Source organism: Staurois parvus, unplaced genomic scaffold, assembly GCF_062004578.1.
Source record: "Staurois parvus isolate SC_StPar_1 unplaced genomic scaffold, SC_StPar_1.0 ptg000303l, whole genome shotgun sequence".
Lineage (NCBI taxonomy): Eukaryota > Metazoa > Chordata > Amphibia > Anura > Ranidae > Staurois > Staurois parvus.
Genome location: NW_028318099.1, coordinates 17,789,924 through 17,802,400, shown reverse-complemented (window position 1 = coordinate 17,802,400; position 12,477 = coordinate 17,789,924). Strand labels below are relative to the sequence as shown.

The following is a 12,477-nucleotide window of genomic DNA, read 5'->3' as shown; positions in this document are numbered from 1 at the left end:
CAGACCTCACTAGTTCAGTACACACTCCATGCGACCGGAGTAGCACAAGGTACAGCCCAGACAGGTGTCCCCCCGCCTCACCTCACTCCCAGCCATATACCGCTCCCCTCTCTTCTGTGTGCACTGCAGACCCGGGGCTGTCACCGGTTCTTCCTCCTCCTCACACTTCACCAAGTTACCGAACTCCATCCCGCCGCCGGCCACTGACACACGGAGCGGGACTTTCTTTTCGGCACAGCACCACGCATGCGCCACTCTGAGCCAGCCGGGAAGTGCAGTCTACATAGTGGAGGAGTCGGAGCTCAGGACTGGGGTTCCCGGCATGCCTTACGCTTCACCTGCTCCGGGGGGATGCCGGGAAGTGTAGTCCTGAAGAGGAACCTAGAGGGCTCATGAAGCCTGGCTTCTCTCACTAACATAGTGGACCTGCAAGCACGGGTCCTGTGTAGTTGTACACCAGATTTCACCTCCAAGCCTCTACATATTCACACTTGTCGTTTTCTTTCTCTTTTTTATACATCTCATCAATTTAAAGTAGACAAGATTTCTCTTTTCTTCCTACCCCATAGTGCAAACAGGAAGTGAGAGGAAATGCCTCCAGTGAGGGAATCCCGGAGTGTCAGCAGAACTAGTGTTCCACTGGAAGATTTCCCCATTATTCCTCTTCTCATAACTCAAAATGTAACATTTTCTTTCACACTTCTGGTTATCCACTTGACCTCCAGAAGATTTACCCCCCTTCCGGACCAAGCTGTTTTATTTGCAATACAGCACTGTTGCGCAGTCATGAAACGCTCTACACAAACAAAATTTATACCATTTTTTCCCCACAAATAGAGATTTCTTTTGGTGGTATTTGATCACCATTGTTTTTTTTTGCGCTATAAGCAAAAAAAGACCAAACATTTTGAAAAACAAACAAAAATTTTTATTTTCTGGCATAAAACATATCCAATTAAAAAAAAATCAAATTTTTTTTTAAATTTAGGCCAATATGTATTCTGCTCAGGGGTGGACTGACCATTTGGAAACTTGGGCACTGCCCGAGGGCCCAGGGTCAGTGAGATGCCCCTGGTACCTTTTTCATAGGCCTTTTTGAGTTTGGGCAAGGACATGGGCCTCATGATCCCCTATTGCCCGGGGGCCCCATGAGTTGTCAGTCCACCCGATTCTGCTACATATTTTTGGCAGAAAAATAAAATCCCAATAAGTGTATATTAATTTGTTTACCTGAATGTTATAGCGTGTACACACTATACAGTACAGTATAACTAATACAGTGAAGGAAATAAGTATTTGATCTCCTGCTGATTTTGAATGTTTGCCCACTCACAAAGAAATGATCAGTCTAAAAATTGAAGGGTAGGTATATTGTAACACTGAGAGACAGAATAGTAACAAAGCGTTCAAAAGAAATGCATGTCTAACAAATTAACTTGTTGCCGACCGCAGATAGCCAAATGACGGCTGCACTGCGGCTGGCCAGTTCTGGGTGGACGTCATATGACGTCCACCCAGAACGCGCTCTCCGTGATCGCTGTGTCCTACGGACACAGCTGATCACGTGATGTGGTAAAAGGCCAATCACAGCGGCCTTTTACCACCTGATCAGCGGTTTCCAATGACACGCTGATCAGAGGGAAATGCAAGTGCCGGTTCTCGGCTGCACTTTCCTCACGCTGTCAGATCGTGAGGAGAGTACTGCCGAGAACCGGCAGTTGTCAGAGCGGGGATCGGCACCGATCATCAGGGCACTGATGATCAGTGCCCTGATGATCGGTGCCCAGCAGTGCCACCCGCAAGTTCCGCCCACCTGTGCCCAGCAGTGCGCCCACTAGCTCCGCCCACCTGTACCCAGCAGATCACCCACATGTGCCACTCTGCAATGTCACACACCTGTGCCCAGAAGTGCCACCTACCTGTGCCCAGCAGTGCCACCCACCTGTGCCCACCCACCTGTGCCCACCAGTGCCACCCACCTGTGCCCACCCACCAGTGCTGCCCACCAGTGCCACCCACCAGTGCAGCCCAGCAGTGCTGCCAGTCAGTGCCACCAGTCAGTGCCCAGCGGTTGTGCCAGTCAGTGCCGCCAGTCAGTGCCCAGCAGTGATGCCAGTCAGTGCCGTCTATCAGTACCCATCATCAGTGTCACCTATCAGTGCTGCATATTAGTGCCGCCTATCCGTGACACCTCATTAGTGCTGTCTATCAGTGCCGCCTATCCGTGCCACCTCATTAGTACTGCCTATCAGTGTCCTTTAGTGCTGCCTATCAGTGCCCATCAGTGCCGCCTATCAGTGCCCATCAGTGCTGCCTCATCAACACACATCAGTGAAGGAGAAAAATTACCTGTTTAAAAAATTTTATAATAGAAACAAAGAAACTTTTTTTTTTTTAATTTTTGGCAATTTTTTATTTATAGCGCAAAAAGTAAAGCGCCCAGTGGTGATTAAATACCACCAAAAGAAAGCTCTATTTGTGAGAAAAAAATGATCAAAATTTCATATGGGTACAATGTTGCATGACCGCGCAATTGTCAATCAAAGTGCGGCAGCGCTGAAAGCTGAAAATTGGCCTGGTAAATAAGGGGGTATAAGTGCCTGGTAGGCAAGTGGTTAAGCACTGATTTGCATATTCGTGAGGGAAATAAGTATTTGATCCCCTATCATTCTGGCTACCAGGTGTCTTTCATACAGGTAACAAGCTGAGATTAGAAGCAGTCACTTAACCTCCCTAGCGGTATGATTATTTCAGATTTTTGGTGCTGAAAGCGGTACCATTATTTTGCATGGAAATATGTAGTTTTTTTATTGTAGGCTGTAATTTTTAGGAATAACTCAGTGAAATCTGTCTGAACAAGAGTCTATTAAACATCCCGGGTATGATAAAATTTGAAACACGAAATCATAAATTATAATTTAATAAATAATCATAAAAAATAATAATATAATAATAATACATTTAATTCAATAATATAATCAAACCAAAAACACTGAAATTTGAAATAGAGCGCCAAGTTCGCACATTGCTGAGCAAAGTCGCAAAATCGTTTTCAGTGTCTGATGACGAATTTCCCCACGAATCATTATCACTCAATTCTGCAAGTGGTTCTGATTTATTATCGCTGTTGTCTAGCTGATCTAAACCCACTTTTGACCTAAAGGGACACTTTTTGGACGCCATGGACTTTTCTCAGTTTCCAGGCAGAAAGAACAGACAAAATGCAGGCAGGGCACAGGACAAAGCAGTAGGGACAAAATGTATGTGAAATGGGTTGAAACAGCAATGTTTTACTATGTAAAATTTGTTTGGAAAAAAATGACATTTTTAAAAATTTTCAAATTTCCTGCAACCGGCGGCGCCCATACATCCCGACGTCACAGGGACCAGAACACAGAAGCCGGATGCCGGCATCGGCCGGAGGAAATGGCCGGGGACGCTGCAGGGGACACATCCTGGGAGCGAAGGACAAGGTAAGCTCTGCAGGGAATCCCTATGCAGCGCCGCATGGTAAGCCCGAGTGTAGCTCGGAGTTACCGCTTTTGGTACAGACATTTTACCCCGAGCTACACTCGGGAATACTGCTAAGGAGGTTAAAGGGAGTGCTGCTAATCTAATTTTGTTACCTGTATAAAAGACACCTGTCCATAGGAGCAATCAATCAGATTCCAAACTCTCCACCATGGCAAAGACCAAAAAGCTGTCCAAAGATGTCAGGACAAGATTGTAGACCTACACAAGGCTGGACTGGGCTACAAAACTATCGCCAAACTGCTAAACACCTTGTCCATCACTGAGAATTTGCAAGTCTAAACTGGCATTCTAGCTGTGGTGCAAACCTGTATACTATTTCCATCATCATGGTCCAAAAAAATACACAAATTGTATGCATAATGCTAAATGCCTACTGAACCTCTCAGAAATTGAAGCCTGTCTACACATGCTTGCTAGTTGTGGTACTAAAATGTATGCTATTTCCATCGTCACTGTCCAAAATAAGAAATTAGCTTGCTAGCTGTGGTGCAAAAATTTATGCCATTTACATTCTTAGTGTCCATAAAGCTATACTGCTTCATGTAAACTGCCTGCTCTCTCCCTCTGAAACTGTGGAATATAAAAAAAAGGCTTTAAGAAGTTTGCATCAAATGCTTACAAAGGTTTAGGTATATAGTCTGAGATAAAAAAATTATTTATCCCAGATCAGGTCTGCCAGATCTCCATCGACTATTTTTACCTCCTCCCAGCCACAAGTGTGAAAGAACCCTTACTGTAAAGCTCTTTGCTTTCTTTTATAGTAACATCTGTCATTTTCTTTAACTTACATTTAAAAATGAACATTTCTATCTCTTTGTTATAACTGTATTGTACTGAAGATTGTGTTCCAAAGAAAATATACATAGGTTAGTGGTTGACCCTCAGAGGGCCAACTATGTTCATAATAGTTGAAATAGTGGAAAAATTAATCTTACCAAAAAAAACACACTAAAATAAAAGAGAGGCATGACTATCCACACAGAAGGAAGCACCCCTAATCATTAAGAACCAACATTTCTTCTTTCTTACACATGCAATGCCCTGTCATAACTCTATTATCCTGCAGATAGTGTTCAGAGGGGCCTATCATACAGTAGATTACTGAATGATATGAGAGTGTCAAGCAAACATATTACAAAACATGTCAATAAATAATATTTATTTTTCTAGTCTCTCTTCACATTGTCATGTTTCTGTGATGTTTGAGAGGCAGACAAAAAAACAGGAACAGTGAAGGGACTAGTTTATTTTTTATTAAAACTTTATTTATTCGGCAAGAATATATAACATGACATCACTGCATTAGAAAAGTCAGCTATACAGGTCTGTACAATAAGAGCTCATGTACATGGGACATTTGGAAAACTCTTCTGATTGATGAGAATTGACTGCTGGAAAACATAGGTTAAAAATCATCTGTTTAGCCACATTTGCATACTGCGTTTATGCTCATTTGTGTTTAAAAGCGTTTTTTTAAGATAACCTCAGGAAACGTTCCAAAATGCCCAGAATGCACTGAAAAACAGTAACAAATTAACTTTTTGAGAGAAATAGAGAGAGCAGAAGAAGAGAGCAGTATGTGTTAAGATGACCTGTCTTTCCTGGTTGTATTCACAATGGAACCCTAAAGAATATGACCTACAGATATTCCACACCTTACAGAGACAGCCATGTTTTAGGTCTCATGCACACTGGATGTTTTAAAAACGCCAGTAGCATTAGCTGTAGAATGCTGCGTTATAAATGCGAGTTTTGTCACTTTTTTTTAGCATTTTTGTTTTTTAGCGTCTTTCAGCATTTTCTAGCAAAACTATACTCCCACAAATGCTTGAGGCTTAGAAATGATCATACATGCTGGATAGCTACATATTTCAGTGTTTTACAGCATTAGAGCATTTTTATAGCTGAAAAACTCCTCTTCAAATGTAGTTCTGGGGTTTTTTTCCAGCTGGAAAATGTTCCTGCAAAAAAATGCTGATAAAAGCCTATGTGTGCATGGACACATCGGATAACATGCTGGGTAGATTACTGGCTGTAGGAAAAAAACACCTGATGCCCAAAACAACAGCTGTAATAATGCCCAGTGTGCATGAAGCCTAAGCCTTTTTTGGCAGAAGTAGTAGGGGTTTCCTTTTTTGGAGCATTTTTTATGCTTCAAAGCTCTGAAAATTATTAATAAACACAAGGCAAGAGTTGCCTTGGTCTTTTTGTTTTGTATAGTTAAAGCGGAGTTCCACCCAAAGGTAAAAGCTCCGTTTGCTTGCCTCCCCCCCCCCCCCTCCACTGCCATATTTGGCACCGTTTGAAAGGGAGTGGGTACCTGGTTTTATCAGCGTTTGTTGGCAGGGGCATTTTAGGTCTGCAACATCCCCCCCAGAACTACTGCATTTGAAGAGGGGTTTTTCAGCTGTAAAAATGCTCTAATACTGAAAAAAGCACACTAAGGTTTCTGGATTCTATGAAATTTTCAGTTGCTACATATCCATAAAGGCCAATCCACAATGCCCCACTGCCTTTTACCTGGGCCTGTTGGGAATTTAATCTAGGGAATAAAGATACATGTTCCTCTCTTGTCCATTTTCTAAGATGTTGCTTGTTGCTTTGTCCTCCAACTGAAAACCTCTCTAAATGTTTAAAAGAATTAGGCAAAAGGAGTGTAAAACTAAAGCATAAGGCTTGGTCAGGTCTTTTTGTGTCAGTCCTCAGGCACCATCCTGCTTGATAATAAATCATAACTCTGGCCCAGTCTTCCAGTTGTACCATTTTAAATACAAAACACCAGTAGTGAATAGAGTATTTGATATTGGGGGAGTCAAATGGCCATTAGATTGTGTTAGCATTATTCTAGAGCTAGACAAGGGTTCAATTTAGATCCACCAAAAAAATAAGAAACATTTTCTGGCAGTCTTCTTTATTCACAAATCCAAGGGCAGAAAAAAGGTGGTAACTGGCAACAGGGGCCGTATATTAGGTTTAACCTCCCTAGCAGTCTGATTATGTCAATATTTCTGTGCTCAAAGCGGTACATTTTTTTGCTTGGAAATATGTTGTTTTTTATTGTAGGCCTGTAATTCTTAGGAATAACTCTGAAATCTGTCCGAACAAGAGTCTAGTAAACATCCCGGGTATGATAAAATTTGAAACACGAAATCATAAATTATAATATAATAAATAATCATAAAAAATAATAATATAATAATAAATTGATTTCAATAATATAATCAAACCAAAAACACTGACATTTTAAATAGAGCGCCAAGTTCGCACATCACTGAGCAAAGGCGCAAAATCGTTTTCAGTGTCTGATGACGACTTTCCCCACAAATCATTATCACTTAATTCTGCAAGTGGTTCTGATTTACTATCGCTGTTCTCTAGCTGGTCTGAAACCGCTTTTGACCTAAAGGTACACTTTTTGGACGCCATGGACGTTTCTCAGTTTCAAGGCAGAAAGAACAGTAAAAGTGCAGGCAGGGCACAGGACAAAGCACTCGGGAAAATGTATGTGAAATGGTTTGATACAGTAATGTAATACTATCAGATTTTAGTGTATTCAGCGAATGTCAAATTTTAACATTTTTGAATTTCCCACTGGTTCTGTCCCCCGTATGTCCCAACACTCGCAGTGAACGGAACCTGGAAGACGGATGCCGGCATCGGCCGGAGGAGATGGCTGGGGACGCTGCAGGGGGGACATCGGTGAAGCGAAGGACACGGTAAGTGCTGGAGGGAATCCCTGAGCAACGCTGTAGGGTAATCCCGAGTGTAGCTTGGGGTTACTGCTTCTGGTACTGAAAGTTAACCCCGAGCTACACTCGGGAATACTGCCAGGGGGGTTAATAACTGAAATTCCCCAATAGTGTGAGGTCTCTCAGTATCCATAGGTTAATTGTTAGCAGACTGATTCTGTCACAACAGGGACACTGATTCCCTGGATGCCAGCATCCTGACCCAAGCTACATAGGCTACTATTACTCCAGGTAATCAACATTACTGATGTTGCAAAGAAATTTTTTACAAGTTTGTGTCTGAGCTAAAAAGAGGAGATCATTCACATTCCACGGTTTTAACTCCTTCCTGGAACAAATACACCTCTGAAAAGTTTGAATACCCATTTTACTGAAAAAAATATGAAATACTCTTATAAAGGCTTTCATGAGATCAATAGTTTGAAAGATTTATTTACTTGGGTGTATTAGATCAAGTATCACCCCCACATCACAGCCCCTGCACATGCTTGGTTCACTATCTCCTCTGTTGCAGCATTGTTGAACTCAGAGCGACTGTGATGGAGGAGAGAAAGCTCATGTGCGAGGGATTATCCCAGAAAAAGAGCTTGCTTCTGTGATTGTGCGGGTGAGCAGTGACAACTAGGACTGACTTTGTAATGTTCTAACATCTTCTAACATCTTATCCACAGGTGCTCCCTACCTGCATAAACTTTTTTTGGTAAACATAAACTAACCTTTTTTAAAGGCTGGGACCAAATATCGGGGAACCTCTCTCAAAGCACTGACACCCAAAGCTAAAGTACTCTTCCGCTCTTTGTGTCCAGGAGGGATTGCTGGCAAGAGGTGACTTATGTGCTGCATACCTGCATCCCTTCCAGGTGAAGTGTTTTTAGGGGTCCTTTGAAACACATTAAAAAAATGTTTCTAATTCTATTAGCTCTTACCAGGCAGGTTATAGTGGTGATTAACTGCCCCTCACACTGGCATAAGAAGAAAGGTGGAGCAGCTCCCTTGTACTCACCTGTCAACCACCAGTTGAGAAATAAGGGGGAAAACAACACGGCACTTCACTATGACTGCCTTCATTTGGAAATAAATATAAGCAACTACATTATTACATAAACCTAAACAAGTAACTCTGTCATCTCCAATTCCAGTTATACTTAGTTTTACGGAGCTCCGCTGCTGCTCTTTCCTCTATCACCACTGCTGCAAAATAACAATGTTAGAGCTGATCATATTTACCCATAAGGTCCAAACACTGAATGGTCGAATGTGATCACCGGCTGCCCCATATCCAAATACACCAGGTATTTTGCAGTGGATGCTTTAGAAGGAGGAGCATTGTGAGACACCATAGAGGCGAGTATAACCAGGTTGGGGGTGAGATTTATAGAGACCCTGTCACTTTGCTCTAAATGGTCAAGGTGACAAGGTCACTTTAATTCATTTTCCTATTGACACACAGGATAATAAGACTGTGTGAATGGGCCCAATATTTTGCCTTGATTGTTTTTACCTTTTAATACAATTATAGAATTTTTAATTTGTTATGAAATGACATAACGTGTCTTTGGTGGATCAGCCTTTACCATCAAGCAAGGCCAGATTAACAAAAGAACAAGTCTGCATTTGTACAAGGAACATTCCCTTCTAACATACTTTGGACAACAAGTTCTATCATCATCGATAAACGCAGAGTTTTATCTTTGCCATAACTTTAAAGATAACATAATTACATATTTGAGATTTCCAGTTCTATTTTGGTCTTAGATAGAAAATGCTAATTTGCATTTCTTTTGCATTTTTATGTGACTTTAAAATGGACTTAAATCAAAACTAAACTCTCTTAAACAACATTAACTATTTTTTGTTCTTATGCTGCTTTAGTAAATAGATAGGAAGGTATAATATATCTACTTGTTTTAAACTTATTTTTTTTACATTTCTTCACTTGCTTCCTGGTTTTTGGCTTTGGCCAGAATTATGTCATACATCCCATTTCTTCTTGACATTTGGGTTTCTCAGCTATGCATGCCTATCCTCAGGGAAGATGGATTCCAGGACGTAAATGCTACATAAATCATCTGCCCTTACTTAAGATGGCCATGGGTAGAACTGCTAGGGGGTATTCTTCAAAGCAATTTCTCAAAACATAAAGCATGGAGACATGGATGGATGGGTGAGTTTGGTTTGAATATTAAAAACAAATAAAATAGCATTTTTGGTTTGTGGTGTTCAGATACAGGTAAGTTCTGATTTAACAATGCTGCATGAACACATTCCTAATGCTGTATGTCAAAATATGCAGCAACGGTGTGATTTTTCAAAAAAGCTACACGCTTTATCATTAAAAGTACTTCTTGAGCCCCAGCCTTGAGGTCATCAATCTGCTGCAGGCAGACGGAAGCATTTCCTCAGGGCCCATTCATGTAGGCGGCCGCTGGTTGCACCTGGTTGACCTGTGGTTTTACCTCCCCCAATTGCCCACCTAAACTAGGGCATGCAGTCACTCAGGGCTGCACCCATGCCGTGGCTGGGATGCCTTAGAGCATGGGTGGAAACCAAACTAATACTAGGAGAATATTTTACTCCATTGAGATTGGGTTCTTGGTCAGAATTAATTCTAGGACCGTAGTACTACAAGGCAAGATTGCTATTTACAACTGTGCTGCCTTCTTTTGCCCACCCCATGTTGATGTTCAGCTTTTGCCTTTATGAGAAGCTAATGACTGGGGCATAGGGGCATCTCTCTTCCCTTTGATGTTTTCCAGTCAGCAATCCCTTATATTTGGATACCTACACTACAGGACATGACTGAAACCTTTAAATATTATAAAAGAGAAGTATGGGAATATTGTTTTTATTTTTTCACCTAGGTGGATGTAGCATGATGATGCATCTGTCCCCCGCCAACTCTAAGGCTGAGAACTAAGGCTGAGAATCAGACACTGCTGGCAGATCAATTCCTCCTGACTCTCTGAGCAGAGAGTAGTGACTGTCAGTCACTGCTCTCTGCTTTGTCCCCCCCAGCACTAACTGGAGCACTGAGCTGTAGAGGGTGAGGGAGCAGCTGGCTCAGGCTCTCAGCGACATGCTGAGAGGCTGAGTCGGGTTGCTGCCCAGGCCCCTGGATGGATTCTGGCAATATGGTCGCGATCGTTTCCTAGCCTGGATCGGCTCTGTCGGCTCAAAACAGGTCACAGGAGTGCAGAACAAACTGCACTCCTGTGATCCACAGAAGTACAGCCAAATGATCTTTGACTGTAATTCTCCTTTAAGAATAAGAATATTGGATCAAGAGGGCAGTATTTTCAATTTGAAGCTAAAATCAAGAACATGGAGGCATGACCCTCAACTAGTAGGATGAAAGTTCAAAACAAACCTTAGATGTATTAGATTATTGAAAGAGTAGTTGATGCGTTGAACATACTACAGAATGGAGAGGGATTAGAACGCCTGTCATTTTTATTGCTGTCTGTGCCCCCATTAAGGAGATTCACCCTCTCTATTTGTCTTGTTTACCATTATCAATGAAATCGAAAGTAAAAGAAAAGCCCAAATTTTGGGTTGTCCCCAGAAAAGTAATAGAGGGGAAATCTTCCAATGAGGACACTCGTTCTGGTGACCTGGGGGTCTCCAAGGGATTCCTTTAATTTGCAGGGATTTCCTCTCACTTCCTGTTGGCTATGGGACAGAAAGTAAAGGGAAATCTCCAAAATGGGACACTCCAAGATTGCAAAACAAAAATCTGACAGGGGTTCTATCCATCCTGTGCTTTGATCAAAGTAAACAAAGAAAAGGTTTTGCCTATAGTTCTATTTTAACCCTTTAAGGATCACCAGCCCACAATGTACTGTGGATGGGCGGATTTTATAGGCACAGCGCTGTACCTGTGCATCTCTGGACTCTTCCAGGTACAGGGCACATGACTGTACACAGCGGGAGTTTGTCAGCAGGTCCTGGCCAATGATTCAATTGTCCAATTACAGCCCAAAGTACAGAGAGAACAATCTCTTTATTTTTTCTCCCTGTAAAGAAGAAAGAAGAACAAAGAGTTTTTTAGCTAAAAAGCAGCACATAATACACACATTAATACTTCTTAGGCACACACTTAACCCCTTAATTACCATGAGATGTTAACCCCTCCCCAGCCAGTGTCAGAACAGTGACAGTCTATAGTATCACCACTGATCACTGTATTAGTGTCAGATTGCCCGCTGCCACATTCCAATTATAAGTCACTGATCACCGCCATTAGTAGTATAAAAATAAATAAATTAAAAATTCCAGTATATATACTATATACAGTATATTTAGTTTGAATACACTATAACTTTCATGCAAACCAATCAATATACACTTATTGAGATTTTTTTTTTACCAAAGACATGTTGCAAAATACATTCTGGCCTAAATGTATGAAGACATTTGAATTTTTATATTTTTTTTTATTGGATGTTTGAAAATTTTGAAACCCCCCCCAATATTTCTTACTTTCTGCTATAAGTCTTTTTTCGTTTATATAATAAAAAATAAACAACCCAGTGGTGATCAAATACTACCAAAATCAAGCTCCAGTTGTGTGAAAATTATGTAAACTTTGCTTTGGTACAGCAGTGCTTTGGTACAGCATTCAATTACCAGTTAAAGTGGCGCAGTGCAAAAAAGGGAGTAAAACCTTCCAGAGCTGAAGTAGCTGAAGCAAACCCAGCCTAGTAGAGCTTATTACACTACACCCAGAACTAAGCTTGCAGCAGTTACAGAGACAGCTAGCCCCTGCATCACAGGGGGGCAGGATAGTTGGTACAATACTTTTATTTAGCTCTGATGTCGCTTGACAGCTGTTGTATCATCCCACTATATTTCCAATCAGTTGCTTCTCAGCCACCGAAGCCAATTGTTCGCTTTCTATAATACTACAATGTTTTCAGGGCCTAGCATGATAAAAACACAAATATTCGGAATAGAAATATTTCCAAGGCCATATCCCTCAATAAAAAACTTATTTCATTATGAGTGTAACATTTCACAGTTTCAAGGCTGGGGACTGTTTCTTTCAAGAATGCAATGGCTTTTATTCTCCCACCACCTAAAAGTCAGATAATCCGTCAAGGTCTCTGGCAGTGGAGCAAGTTGAAAGATTCAAGCAAGACAATTAAATAAAAAGGTCTACATCATCATCATCCAAAACTTCACCTAATTATTAAAA

At 41.4% G+C, this 12,477-nt stretch overlaps 1 protein-coding gene and 1 long non-coding RNA gene across 2 annotated transcripts in view; both read right to left on the bottom strand.

Moving 5' to 3' along the window:
* Positions 1-261, bottom strand: part of PCGF6 (polycomb group ring finger 6) — a 45,937-nt gene extending 45,676 nt beyond the window's left edge. Inside the window, exon 1 of the mRNA XM_089683123.1 lies at positions 82-261. Coding sequence (XP_089539249.1) covers positions 82-189 — 108 coding nt within the window. The 5' untranslated portion in view covers positions 190-261. The remainder of the gene's footprint in view (positions 1-81) is intronic.
* Positions 262-4,783: 4,522 nt separating this feature from the next.
* The window catches only part of LOC149457837 (uncharacterized), a 39,432-nt gene continuing 31,738 nt past the window's right edge, over positions 4,784-12,477 (bottom strand). Inside the window, exons 2-3 of the long non-coding RNA XR_016313586.1 lie at positions 11,159-11,296; positions 4,784-5,049 (exon numbers count right to left, since the gene is read on the bottom strand). This is a non-coding gene — a long non-coding RNA (uncharacterized LOC149457837). The remainder of the gene's footprint in view (positions 5,050-11,158; positions 11,297-12,477) is intronic.